This window comes from Arvicanthis niloticus, chromosome 2 (genome assembly GCF_011762505.2).
Source record: "Arvicanthis niloticus isolate mArvNil1 chromosome 2, mArvNil1.pat.X, whole genome shotgun sequence".
Taxonomy (NCBI): Eukaryota; Metazoa; Chordata; class Mammalia; order Rodentia; family Muridae; genus Arvicanthis; species Arvicanthis niloticus.
In genome coordinates, this window is record NC_047659.1 from 18,681,304 (window position 1) to 18,696,542 (window position 15,239).

Genomic DNA, 15,239 nt, shown 5'->3' on the forward strand with positions numbered 1-15,239 from the left:
ATTTTCATATATGAAGCCTACTTCTTTGTTCTAGCCTAAGTTTTAGATGCCTGTCTGAAATTCCTTCTTTGTTCTAGCCTAATATCAGATTCCTGCCTGATGCCTACTTCCTTGTCCTTGGCCAATGTCATATTCCTGCCAAGCAGCCCATTTCCTTGTCCTTGGCCCATGTCAGATTCCTTCCAAGAAGCCACAAAAGCTCTCCACCTCTCCTACTTTTTTATTTCATTAAGAAGACTGAGCCTGTCTTAGGTCTTTCTGACAAGAATGCCTTCCTCATCCGCCCTTAAAACTAACTACCCCACATGAGATCATGGTAGTGATCACAAGAATTTATTGCCTTGCTTGTTCTTTGACTATTTGTGTTTATTGTCTTGCTTGTTCTTTGACTATGTGTATCTATTGTATTACTAGTTCCTCAATCTAGAACTGACTTTAATACTTTCATGTAATTAAAATTGTACAGAAGCAAATTGGGGATAAAACAAAAACAAACCTACCAAGGAGAATAGGATGGGTACTCATCCCAGAGATCTATTTGATATTCATGAAGAGGTGGAAGAAGACAGGTAGTGTGGAGTCCTGAGCAGTACATTGGGTCTCTTTCCCTCAAACAGTGAAGAAATTAGAACTAACAGATGTTGGTGAAAGGTGTGGATCTCAGGATGATTCAGACACTGTTTGACTGAGCCCACTGTACTTCATCATCCAAGAAAATTTAAAGGAAATTGTCACTGGATCAATTACACACCAAAGAAATTTGAGTTCTTGGATTTGGAGACATTTTTATTTTCTATTACATTTTTATTATTTAAAACTATTTCAGTATTGGTTTTTGTTTTGTTTATTGAGAGAAAGGGAACATGAAGTTTGATAGGTAAAAATATGAGGGAGGATCTGGAAGGATTTGAGGGAGGAGAAAGAATATGATCAAAATACACTATAAAAGAGTCTCAGACTAAATAAATATTAAAATGCACATTTTTTACATTCTTAAAGAATTAATAAAGATATCTTTCTCAGATGAGAAAAGTTTATTTAAACTATTGATGTATACATGAATAGCTTTGCCCTGAGGACTAGCTTTCTTGGCACCAGAAGGCAACCTATACTTCTAAAGGAGAAAGGCAATCAACAGTCCTACCCAACTATGAAGCCCATGAACCGCTACAACCACCATTGCATGGTAAGCCTAAGGGTGCAGTAATGGCATACATGCCTTGGTAGTAACAACAGATATCTAATTGAACTTAAAACTCACTCAACAAGAGGGAAGACATGCCTGGCAGATCTTAGAGGAGAACATACAGTCACCACTTTGCCAAACAGCAAAATCCCTAACAACCATCTAAGCATTTGTCCTTATATCCCTAGATAAGTGAGGCCTTCCCTCCTCATTAAGGAAACTTCTCTCTGCAATGGACAGAGACCATCACAGAAAACCATCACTAATCAAAGTGCAGAGTTGTATACCCCTGTCTCAGTGGGGGGATCTCAGTGGACATGGTTTCGAAAAAAATTCCTGTACCTAAGGCTCAGGAAATAGTGCAGAAGATTGAATGAAAAAATTCTAAGAGTCAGAGAAACGGAGTTTGCTGTGAGATGGTATCGCCTAATAATTAATGTCAGAAGTTACATGACTGCTTAAAGATGAGCTGAGCAAGGACACCGCCAATGGACATGCCAAAGTGGGTGGGGGAAGCACAGGAGGCCTCAGCCCTACAAAAGAACTATAGGCAATTACAGAATGTTGGGAGCAGGAAAAACAATATTTCCCAGGAAAGAGAGTATCAGTTGGTTATACAATAGCAAATAGCCATCCCTGAAAACATTATATAGAATGAGATTATATTTAGGAATATATATGTATATACAAATATATGTATGCATGTTAAAAGTAATTAATAAAAAAGAGGCTATGAATTAGAAAAAAAGAGCAAAGAGTGTTAGGAGGGAAGAGAGGGGAGGGAGAATAATTTTTTAAAATCCCTATTTTAATGTTAATGTAATTTGATTCTATTATCCCTCTATCCCAATCCTTCTAGCTTTCTTCCACTTCCTATCTATCCAAGTTTAAGTTCTTTCCCCAAAAGTATATAAAAACCCAATACAAAAATTCCCTGAAACTAAAAACCAAAATAAACCATAGCCCCAAGGAAAAACAAACAAAGAAAAAGAATCCCTGTAAATTGTAAACTGTACATTGTAAATTCAAGCACATACACACAAAACTGTGGAATCCCTATGTTGGTCAACAACTCTTGAATACGAGGCATGTCACTCCTTTGGAGAAAATTGACATTTTTCCTATCCCTGGAGATATAAATGAAAGTCCAGTTGTTAACATTGACCCCAGTGGCTAGTTTTTATTAATTCATTCATTTTCTTAAAATACAAAATATAAAATATAATAAGAAAAAACAAAATCATCATATTGAAATTGGACAAGACAAACCAAGTGAAGGAAAAGAGCCAAAGAAAAGGTATAATATTCAGAAAGCCACTCATTCACACACTCAATAATCACATAAAAACAATGAACTGGAGGCCAGTAACATAAGCTCTGAGGAGTTAGTGAAGGCTACTGCAACCCTGTTTATGCTGCTTCACTCTCTGTGTTTGTTTACATGAGCCACGCCATGGTGATTTATAGGACCTTATATTCTTGATGTCCTCTATCTCCTCTGGCTCTTACATTCTTTCTGCTTCCTCTTTTGACAGGTCCTGTGAGCAATAAGGAAAGTGGTGGGAGGGTACATCCCATTTAAGGATAGGATTCTAAGCCTTGCTTGCTGAGTCATGTCTGGCTGTATATTTTTGTATTTATTTTCATCTGCTATAGGAGGAAGCTTCTCTACACGGGAGAAAGGTATTGATTTATGAGTATAGAAAAATATCTTCAGAAGAATATTTCAGAATCTAATCATTACATGTTTTTCCCCTAGTCTCGTATTATTTGGCTTTGCCTTAGGTACTCAGATTGATGATTTCATTTGGATCCTCTTCATACATGTATATATTTTAATGTGCATGTACTACATTAGGTTTCCACATTACCCCTTAATTTTAGCTGTTTTCCTGTATTCTTTCTCAGAACCCCTTCCTTAATTCTCCCATTCCAAACTCCCTTCCATATTTATCTATGCTGATGTATGTGTGAATTTAGGTAAAGAAGGAATGGTTCCAGGTGACTTGGTTTTCAGATAAGTAAGCTAGTTAAGGACTTTCCAAAACCAAGGAAGCCACCTTGTAAGGGTCCAATTCCAAAGCCTGACCTGTTAGCTGTGGAGAAGAATCATTTCTTCCAAAGTCCAAAAAGAAGAGGAAAATTCAGTGCTGAAACAGAAACCTAAAACAGTATGCTCCTCAGGTATCACCAATGGTCCACTCTTCCTCCCAAAGTCAATAGGGTCTTTGGGAAGAGTTTATCCAAAGACCCCTTCTTCATACCACAAAACAAAACAAGCAATAAAAAAAAAAAAAAAAAAAAAAAAAAAAACAACAGCAAAGATCAACAACAACTAAAAAATGTTTCTCCTTCACCTAAAGGAAGCCAATGGCAAAGTTTCTACAATTTTATCAAAGATTGAAACTGAGTATCAGAACCAAAGCTACAAGTGGAATAGTTGCCAACTAGGCCAAAATCACATAGACGTAGGATACACTCATAGGGATGAGCTCTAAAGAAACTGATACTGTGATTTTGATGACGTGACTTCCCCAGAGAACTTGTTGCAACTTACTGCAAATAGACAAAAGATGCCCAAAAGAATATTATCTGGCCTCTTAAATGTTAAAAGTCTTTCAACTCAAATCTAGAATACACCAAAAAAAAAAAAAAAAAAAAGTAGTACCAATTTAAAGCCATTCAGAGTTTTCAAAGAATGTGAGCTGCTCTTAAGAGCCTTCAAGTGCTTTTTAAGAGCCTTCTCTAATGCCCCTAATGTCACTAGCACTTTCAGTACCTACAATTGCTTCTATCATAGATATAGCAACTTCCCTAACATCACTAGAAATCAAAGCAAAAGTTGAAGGAGATGATGTGGGGAAAATTCCCTCATAAATTTAGAGTCCAGATTATTGAATTATATTCCTGTTGTTTGCTTGATAATACTACTTAATCTGTATAAAAGGAAAAGAAATTCACAGAATCTTTTAAATTGAAAGTTGTATTATGTTTAAAGATTTTTGTACTGTAAAATTGTGACAACTATAGAAATAATCTTTCAGTTAAACTATGTAGAAGAACAGATTAGACAGATTAGCTTTGTAGTAACTGGAGGCATAATCTCTTTGTGTCTCTCGATTTTTCTGTCTCTGTCTCTCTCTCTTTCTCTGTGCATGTGTGTGCAAGTGTGTGTGCCTGTGAGCATTTACACATGTATGTACACACACATACAAACACACACACAATTACTTATAGTTTCTTAGGCAGAATTACACTCTTCTGTTTGTCTGAAACTCTGATCACCAAAAGGAAATGAGTGAAGACTCTCTCATAGTAAGATAGAGATTTGAAAATTTCACTAGACAGTGCTAATATTTTTTTTATTTTAAAATCAAAAGGGTTAATTTCTCCTTTAAATTCTGATATGAATAATGAGGTTGTTGATATTTTCCAGTGGCTTAAATTTTCATCACATATATTCTGTACAGCAAACCAAGTCTATGGCTTCTAATATGAGATCAGGACTATGATGTCTTCACTAAGATGTCTGTAGCTTAAACTGAAGAGACATACACTCATGCATTTCAGCTGCAGTAAGGGTGAAGTCAACTACTACTATTATGTCTGAGAAATTGTGTCCATTTAATTGTTATAACAATGTTTTGAAAATACCATTTTGTTTATTTGTATGAGCCATCTAAAACTCATTTTGAAAAGTCATTTTCTCTTGATGGAGTAGACATTAGGTCAGGTGACAAGGGTTGTCTCCTGCCTGATGGATGTAGGTTAGATATCTTGAGAGTAGCTGTATTTTTCTTTTAAGTTTGATTTTGTTTATTTTGGATGTTTTAACTCCATATAAATTTAAACTACTGTTTCTGTAAAACTGAAATTGTTCATTATTTATAACATATACTTAGCCATATTATTGAAACTTTGCTGTGTCCTTAAAGGTCATGAAAATATAATCATTAAGGCATACATATTAAGAGTGCTATGACTTGTGTTCTCTTACAGTGCTCTCTAAATTGCTCATCACTTGCCTTCACAAGTTGTAGCACTTTGATCTTAGATTTAAGAACCACCAGAAATATGTAGTAAATTTGGTAGTAGCTTCTTGGTTTCACAGAAGCTCAGTTGAAAATAAACTTTTTGGCAAGCATGTTCCTGTTGGTTGCCAACAATGAGCCAAATCTAAGCACAGAATTCAAAGAATACATTTACTCTTTAAAGAAATATCCTTGCCTTATTAATCAACCTGATCTCGAAGCAAACAAGATTTCGACTCTAGAGTAACAAAGTGCTGTTTTTATTGTCATATGACTATTTTATAAAATCTAATAAAAATTGATAAAACTAACTCCATATTTTTAATTATCGATAGGTAGACTTTTTCTTGAATATTTTCATTGAGAATAAAAAAATTTTAATAGTTGTTTTCAGAAGTAAATTACTTTTATTATATATTTAGTAAAGCCAATCATTCTTTATTCAATTTACCCTTTCTTAGTGTTCGCAGAGAATTATGGGGAGTCAGGGTTGATTATCCCGAATCTAACTTGATTATTCAAGCTGTATTTGTCTTTACTACATCTTTCCTGTATCACAATTCTGTTTGACTTGTGCAAAATGCCCCCTGATTCTGCAGTTCTGCTTTTAGAGGATTGGAATCATAATTATCTGTGAATCTTGGTAAAATTGCTTTTTTTGTTTGTTTGTTTGTTTGGTTTTTTTTGTTTGTTTGTTTACACCCTGGCCTCTATTTGTCCTATTTTAAGCATTTGCATTAAGTTGTTTTCCCCTTATTCCTTGACCAGTGACATAAAATGACTGTTATTCTGTGCAATGCCTAGAATGATCAGTCGTTTCACTGCATGTAATAACGAAACAACCAGTTATTAAATTTCTTATGACCATTAGCACAGTCATATTAATAGCAACATACACACACAACACAGATGATTATTTCAGAACTCAACTCACCTGACTGGCTGTGCAGTTGGATAAACAAGTTCTATTATCAGCTGCAAGGTAGAAGTTGGTAGGACATGCACAGGTGTGGGTCTTCCCAGGGCCTAAAAGGCACAAATGGCTGCAACCACCATTATTTACCGTGCAAAGATGTTTGGAGACTGAGGATGAGAAATACACAGTAAAAAACAATTATCAAGACCAGTAATGTAATATGCTATTTGAGACTGAATATTCAAGTTTGTAATTTATAGTTGACTAAACCTTTGTGATTTGTAGCTATTTAAAGTTATGAATATATTTTACGAATGCTATTCCAACTCTGATTTCATTAATTTTAAATGGTTTCTACAAAAAAAAGCATGTTAGTTGAAAATAATCACTCATCAAAAATGCAAACAAAGACTGGAAGCATTTGGGATGAAATAATACATATGTTCAGAAATATGAATGTAAAATAAAGCAATGAAACAATAAACTACCACAAAACCCATGATGTTTTGCCTTTTAGTACAGGAAAGCAATCAGACATTTATTCCATATCGTCTTGAAGAATCCTATGAGGCACATCAAATATTTTCAATTTTAGTATCCCAAACTATTGAAATAGAATTTTTTGTAGCCAGAGTTCTGGAAAACAAGCACCCTGTAGCTCTATAGTAATGAACTATTCTCATGATGAAATATTTCACTTCTCTGACTACATGCATTGTTTTCAACTCAGTTTAGCATGATTTGGACAAATCAATATATCTTTATGTTATTATTGAGCATCTAATCACACCCTACAATAGTAATACTTGATATGAACTGGCTTTATCACGTAAAATAAAGCTAAATAATGGAATCTGATCATTCTTATCAAGAATGAAAGTAGATTTAATCTTGAAATTATAGAAAAAAATGAAATGTTATTGGAAGATGTTGATGCATTATGGAAACCATGGAAAGAATAATTACCATCAGGTTGTCTATAAGAATGATACACCTGGATATCTGTGATGGCATGCCATGAGTTAATCAGTGAAAGTCTGTCTGCTCCCGAGGTTTTATGGACACGGCTGAGTGACTTGGTTTTCCCATCAGTCCAGTAGATGTAGTCTTCAAACAATGTTAGTGCAATCACCCCTGGAATATCTTGATTAGGGACTGTAATAGGAGATGGTAAGATTAATGTTCAGTCTTGGAAGACTGCCAGTTAAAATATTCAATACTTAATGGGCAGATAGATACTACTGCTACAGAGCTTCTGAATAATTGCCGTGACAACCTGTCAGGTTGGCAAGGTTCTTTATTACTGGTTAATAGAATGCAAGACTGGGCACCAGGATTCACTATGTTCATATTTAGCTTGGTTTAACAACTGGGAAGAAAATGAGTGTTATCCAGCTCACCATTAAAGGAAATGAATAGTATCTAATATTGTAAAATTCAAAATATGGAGACTCTGTGTGTGTGTGTGTGTGTGTGTGTATGTATGTATGTGTGCTGCCTGTAATTCAACTAGTAGGTTTTAAATTACTTCTTTAAATTTTGTTGATTGTTGATTAGTTTCTTTTCTACAACTTAAAATGATTATACAACATTTCAAAGATGAAATATGTTTACTCTCTGAAAGTAGATTGCCATGAAACAACTATAAAGCATTTTAGTTCATTTAAGTCATTGAGATTTTATGCTTGTTTTTAACTCAAGATGAGGTAAGAGTGAAGGAAAAATTATATAAAGCCTTTGGCTGATGATTTAAATTACTTTTTAATTATAAGATTCATTATAAATGAGGATTTAAATGTAAGCACTCATTGGCCATCACAACCATATATAGTCCTGGTGGTAAATAAGTGTAATAAATCCTTTAGTGGTAAACAAATATCTTTTTTTGAGAAGAATATTTTGATTAAGTATTGTTTGGTATGTGTTCAAATTCTTCAGACCCAAAATATTTTGCAAATATAATAGATTTTTTTTCATATCCTGAATTTTTAAAATTGTCAAATAATCAATTTCAAAAAAGGAAAATGTTGAGATATGTAAAAAATGCTAATATGTTGGATATTTAATTATTTAATGTTTCAAGAGAAAGTTATCTAATGCAACTGTGGAAATACTATTTTTTTAATTATTAGATTGTAATGACTAAAAATTAATGTTTGACATGTTCAATAGCAACTGGAAAAATATCGGAGTTTCAGTACAATTTATCATGTTCATGGAAATAAAAGACATCTTTTTAAAATGCAGGATAAATTTGTGTTGTCAAAAAATAGACATTTAAAACTCTGATGTATTGTGTTTAAGATAAATCAAATGGAATCTGAAAATTTATTATGATTCAGCTAAAAACAAAAGAAAGAAACTCATATAATGAACTTTCATGTTAAATCATTTATTATCAATAGTATGAGTTCTATAAAGAAATGTACCTGGACAAGATACTGTGTATATGAAAAAGGGTAGAATTTGAGAGAATTTCAGAAACATTAGGCATTCTGAATCTTGATGCTAGTTCTCTTTGTCCTTGGAACTTACCTCTCCCTGTAACTCATGTTATTTATATAGAACACATGTCTAAACAAGATAAGTCCAATTGTGTAGAAGAATAAGAAGTACACTTAACCATAGTAAATCACATAAGCTATGTATAATAAGGAACTCCAGTGTCTTTTCTCTGCTTTAAATGCAAAAAAGAAAAAAAATAGCAATTGGGGAATCATGGTGTATAGGTTCAGTTTTATTTTAAAGTTTTCCAACCTTTCATATATATATATATAGAAATGCATATAAATGTTCAATTTATATGTCTTTTAACTTGAAGAAATTAATTATATCACTACTATCTGCTCAAATTATATTACTTTAAGTCTCCAGAAATTCAATTAGCTTTTATGGAAAGACAAAGTTATTGTAAAAATTGGTAAACTAGCATCAACTCTTATTTTGAAAGTAGTAGAATCATTCCCAGTACTCAGAACTAACTGGCACTTAATTATATTACTAAGTTCCTGGAACTAACTTCAGAACTAACTTAATCTAGCATTTCTAAGTTCAGCAAACATCTTTCAGTTTTAAATACAAAAAGAAAAAAAATCTGAGTATAGCAATACTGTAGTGGGAAAATAACCTTACATACTTTATCTCATCTAATATTGCCAAAACTGTATTGTGAAGTTTTATATAATTTATTTTATCTAATATTGCCGAAACTCTATTGTGAAGTATTATTCTTCTTAATACTTGATTGTACAAAGAAGAGGTGGTCAAAACGAGTAAATAACAAACCGGTTTTTGAATGTGAATCATTTCCCTGCTGCTAAGATCCCAGCACTTCACCATCCTTGTGCTGCACTTAGGAAGATGAAGCTGGCAGAGCAAGAAATACAAGGGTTCATGTCATATGATCCAGCTGAAAGTCAGCTTTCTTAATAACCTGACTACATTGTGTCGCAATGGTCTCCAAATATGGGCAATTTACTGGACAATTAATTAAGCATGGCCATCTTTAAAAATTATATTATTATATCACCATGAATTAATTCATGGGCATCAGGGCTGATGAAATGGCTAAGCCCATAAAGATGCTTTCCACCAACTAGTGTTTGATACTATGTACCCAAATATTGAAAAAAGACAATAATAGAGGTAGCATGTGAGTGTACACTCACACAATTGATCAAAATTAAAAATCTATTGCTTCACCAAAGCAAAGTCTTATTTCCAATGGGTAACACATAGCTAAATATACTGAGCACATAGAAAATTCAGGCCAAAATGAAGAAAAGTAGTCTATTTTCTCAAACTGTCTGTCTTTTTGTTTCAATTTCCTGTTTGGAACTGAAGTGCAGAATTGGCACTGTTTGCAGTATAATAAAATTCTAAGTCTCCCATTTGGCAAATATATTTTCTTCTCAAACACCATCAAATCTACCACTGTGTACATAGAAAATGACAGCAAAATACCAAACTATACTTAGAAAGGAGAAACAGTATCAATCCATCTGATCTGACCTAGCTCATCAAGCTGGACTTCACAGAAACCAGGATACTGGCAGGGCCACAAACCATACCAAGAGAAATCAAACAAAAGATGGGAAATCAAGATAAAATACTCCTCCACCATAGAGTATGTGATTTTTCTGTCAGGTCTGGATCTCCTTAGAAGGGGTTAAGTGTTTATTTATACTGTGATGAAAATAATTGCAGTGTCTACTAACTGCTAAATGACAAGTATAAAAGAATGATTGCGCTGGTTTTTTTTTTTTTTTGATTAACATAGAAGACTTCAGCCTACATTGTTGACATAAAATATATTTGAATTAAACATTTTATTTCCGCATAAGAAACTATGGTTATTGTACACGAATCAAACACTTTGTCTGTCTATGTATTTTACACTGCACACGCGCGCGCGCGCACACACACACGCACATAGCTGTATATATGCATACATACATTAAATATGCATGTGTATAAATGAAAAAATATCTTTAACTATGACACATATATACAGACAGACACACACACACACGAATACACACACACTTTAAAGCACTAAGAAAGGTGTTTTATGTTGAAATTAGACAAGTAATCAAGCTGACAATCTATGATCTCAGAATTAAAAGGTACAAGAGGAACACCGAGCAAACTGCAACAAGCAATATGGAAGAATTTAGGGGCGAAAGTAGCAATATTTTCTTAAAATTATGTATATTTTCTTTTAAATACAAACATAATATGACTGTATATGGTATGCATAACTCTGGCTTAATAAGGAAGCAATCACAAAAGTAAACTTAAGGAATCTTTTATCTGTAGGTACTTAAAGGCCACAAAAAAGAGACAGAAAAATGGAAATGATAGATGGGCTGTAGCCTACTGAGTGATTATTTTATATTTAAAGTTCTTACTACAGTTGTTTCTCTTCAGTAGTCATTGGCATTGTCTATTGAAATGTTTCTAGTATTCTAGAACACGCACCAGGCTTTTAATTTTCATTTCATCAACTACAATTTCAGAAGAATATAATTGATATTTGGCAAAGCTTAATATCAAAGTAATACTCACTTTATAGTTTTCACTGTCAGTCAATTTGGAGAGTATCCACAGTTATATTATACCAAAGAAAAAATGAAAAGTTGTCCCCAAGGTGTGCTTCTGGCATTGATGCAGCCTTGCTGCTTCAAACACTATCATATTCCAGACTCCTCCTGGATAACAAGCTAAACGAGTATGATACTTGATACCAGTATCCTAATTTCATATTTTTTATTTGACTTTGAATATCAAAGAACAAGAATTAAAAGAAGCTTTCCTTTTGAAAAACTCCATAGTGTTAGAGAGGGTACATTGAGATCCTGGCAGAATTGCCTTGATTTGCTGCACCATACCAAGTAGATATTCGACTAGTAGGTTCTGATTAGCCTCTTTTTTCTCCTCTAGGAATGACTTTTTGCATTCAAGTACTATTATTATTATTTAATGACCCCTTTATTGTATACATGTTTTGCATGGAAAGTATGCCCATGTGTGTATACTGCATGTGAGTAAATGCATGCAGAGACCAGAGGACAATAGTGGTGTTTCCTCTATTTCTTTCCACCTTATTTTATGAGACAGGTTTCTTCACTAAACTGAAGCTAACTGTTGATCTGTGATGGTCCTCTAGAGAGATCTGGACCTCTACCTATACAACAGATCAATTATATAATAACTGTTTTTGAAGTGGGTGTTGGGAATTTGTTCTCAAACTTTCTTGCTTTATTATTCTTAAGTTCTATTTTTTAATTGTTGTTTTATACCTATGTTGCAGTTTGAATGTGAATGTCCTCATAAGCTCATATATTGAATGTTTGTCTCCCAGTTGGTGTAACTACTTGGAAAAGATTAGGAAGTATGGTCTGATTGGAGGAGGTGTGTTACTGAGAGTGGGCTCTGAGGTTCCAATAGCCCACTGCCATTCCCAATTACTTCTCTTTCTTTCTGCCTCCTGCTTGTGGATCAGATGTAAGGTCTCAGCTACCACTCCAGTGCCATCCCTGCCTGTCTGCTGACATGATCCACTTAATGGTGGTCATGGACTCTAACCCTCTGGAACTGTGAGTCCCAACAACTGTTTTCTTTTACAAGTCAATTTGGTCATGGTGACTGTAGAGCAATAAGAAATGACTATGACAACCCACAGCATTTAAATTTATTAGGTAGAAATATTTATATAACCTTTATCAGTTTCTAAGATAAAACAAAGTTAGAACAATTACCAGATTATGGATTACTTTTACAATGTAATTAAATCAAAGGGGAACTAATGATCATGATTGATTTTATTCTTATTGTAGTATTATACCATATGCATTTATTGATTATGCCTTGTGTATTATTTAAGAATACCTGAATAAGATTACCTGTTAAGGTTAAGCCATTTCTTTTTTATAAATGTATATGCTTGAAAGCCTAATCTCCTAATACTGTAATGGTGACCAACCTTTCAAATCAAACTTAAATCATCTTGTCCTTTCCTAATATAAGACTCTTCTAATTGCCTTATTTGCAGTGCCGTCAACCTTAAGAGCATACATCTCTATACTACTTGAAACACTCTACAGGAACTTTTGCCTTCAACCTTTAGTTTAATCTGCACAATCTCTATTACAATATGGAGCTTTTCTAAGGCAAACACAGGCACTGTCACTGTTTACAGTGTAGTGGACATGAATAAGATATATATATATATCCTTTTAACTTTAATCAGAGTCTGCTAAAAATACAGCTGAGAGAAAATGAATCACCCAAGAATAGCTATTACGAAAGGTGGAAAGGATTTGTAGGATACCTTTACCTAGCATTTCATGTATCACTTCTACCTTCTCATGTCAACTGACACAGATTCCTGACATACATTGGAAATATTTGTTATATAACACAGTACATTATTTTTTTTTACCTGTTTTTAAGTCATCATGATTCGTGAGTCAAATATGGCCTTTTCAGTAATTTAAGGTCTCTAACCAAATTCTACTAATAAATGTGATTAAATATGAATGAGACCATAAAAATTATAGTATATTAAGTTTAAAAGTAGGCTTTCTCTGAATGGATCTTCTCATAATAATATCACTTTAATCTCTGAAACAAGCAAAGCACCATTACTTCACAAACTTGACAAGTACAGATTTATGTATTTTTGTAATGTTCTAGACATTTTAAATGAGGATTCTAAGTTACATGAGCAATAGAAAATTTGGTTTCTCTACTTATCCATACATGTAAAAGTTATGAAATTCTATGTGCATGTGTATTAGGAATGTATTTTAAGATGTTGTGTCTCTAAGCTTATTTGTCTGCATGCATCTATGTGTATGACATATGTACCTGATATCTTTGTAGATCAGAAAAGGGTGTTGGAGCCTCTATAACTGCAATTACACATCAGATGGTTATAAGCCTACAAGTGTCTATGGGAACTAAACTCAGTCCTCTGCAAGATCAATATGTACTCTTAACTGTTAAGTAATTCATCTGCCCCTAGAAATATATTACTGGATGGTGTTTAAAATACTAAGCACTTAATCACTGAACAGTATTCTGTCCCTATTTCCCCCAAATCGAAGGACTATCTCCAAAACAGACGGTAAGATGTGCAATTCAGAGAGCTACAGAAACATACATGGCCTAGGAGTCTCAGAAAGTTACTTGATTCACTAGTCCACTTACCAGGGCTCTAAAAGCAGTAAACATGTTTTACTGTAATACTCTTTCCAGAGGAGAAAAATATGCTCATAAGCTTTGCAGGGAAGTCAGGGATGTAGCTTCTGAGTCAGTGCCAATTCTTATTCTGATGTGGGATAAAATTTGATGTAGCTTTTTTTTTAAGGTGGAATTTTCTTTTATCTTTTTTATTAGTTATTTTATTTATTTACATTTTAAATGTTGTTTCCCTCCTGGTCTCCAGTCCATAAGCCCCACATCCCATCCTCCCTCTCCTTTGCCTCTAATAGGGTGCTCCTTCACCGACCCACCCACTCCTGACTCACTGCTCTAGCATCCTCCTACACTGGGATATCAAGCCTCCACAGGACCAAGGACCACCCTTCCCATTGATGCCAGATAAGGCAATCCTCTATTACAAATGTAGCTGGAGCCATGGACCCATCCATGATGCAGCTTTCTTATCTCCTCACCTATACTCCACAAATAACTTTAGAAAGCCATTCTCCAGCAAACCGTGTAAAATCATTTATATTTTCTGTCATTAGGACCTTAGTTGGGATGACAGTTTTTCACAAATTCCCAGTAAAAGTCATACAACACCCACTTTATTTGCATTTCTGAATCTGTACTCCATTCCTATAGGGGCTACAGCACAGCTTTCATCTCAGGAGGCCTTCTGCCACTAAGGGCATCCAGATGACCTACCCATGCTCTAATTCCCCACCTGCTGGAACCCTGGAAAGCCCAGAAGCCTTAAGGTCTGCCATATCACCTCTGTGTTCCATCTTCTGGCCTACACCTAGACCTGCAATTCCAGATCTGCACTCCATTCCCCAAGTCACAGCTTAGCCTGCTGCCATAAAGTACTACCAGCTCTGTTTGCTTTTACAGAGGCCCACTACTACCAGGCACTACCAGGCCAGCCAAAACCAGAGACAACAAGATGGCTAAAGGCCAGTACAACAACAAAATCAACAAAACCCTGGGCAATATGACACCATCAGAACCCATCTTCCCTACTACAGCAAGCCCCGGGTATCCTAACATACCTGAAAGCAATACAATGATTGTAAATTTCATCTTATAAAAATAATAGAGGTCATTAAAAAAATAAATCTCTTAGAAATACAAGAAAATCAAATCAAACAGGTGAAGGAAATGAATAAAACCGTTCAAGACCTGAAAATGGAAATAGAAACAAAAAGAAAACACAAACAGAGGCAAGCTTGTAGAGGGAAAGTGACACCAAAAACTCTACTATAAAGAATTCTTTTGGCTGATAAACAGCTTCAGCGAAGTGGCTGGATGAAAAATTAATAACAACAACAATAAAACAAACAAGAAAACAATAATAGCCCTCTGTAGCAGGATATCTTCCCACTACATTTGTATAAAG

General features: G+C 34.3%; 1 protein-coding gene across 1 annotated transcript in view; it reads right to left on the bottom strand.

The window, feature by feature from the left end:
* Lrp1b (LDL receptor related protein 1B) overlaps window positions 1-15,239 on the bottom strand; it is a 349,921-nt gene that overhangs the window by 197,895 nt on the left and 136,787 nt on the right. Inside the window, exons 21-22 of the mRNA XM_076928219.1 lie at window positions 7,100-7,288; window positions 6,152-6,300 (exon numbers count right to left, since the gene is read on the bottom strand). Of these exons, the coding sequence (XP_076784334.1) occupies window positions 6,152-6,300; window positions 7,100-7,288 (338 nt within the window). The remainder of the gene's footprint in view (window positions 1-6,151; window positions 6,301-7,099; window positions 7,289-15,239) is intronic.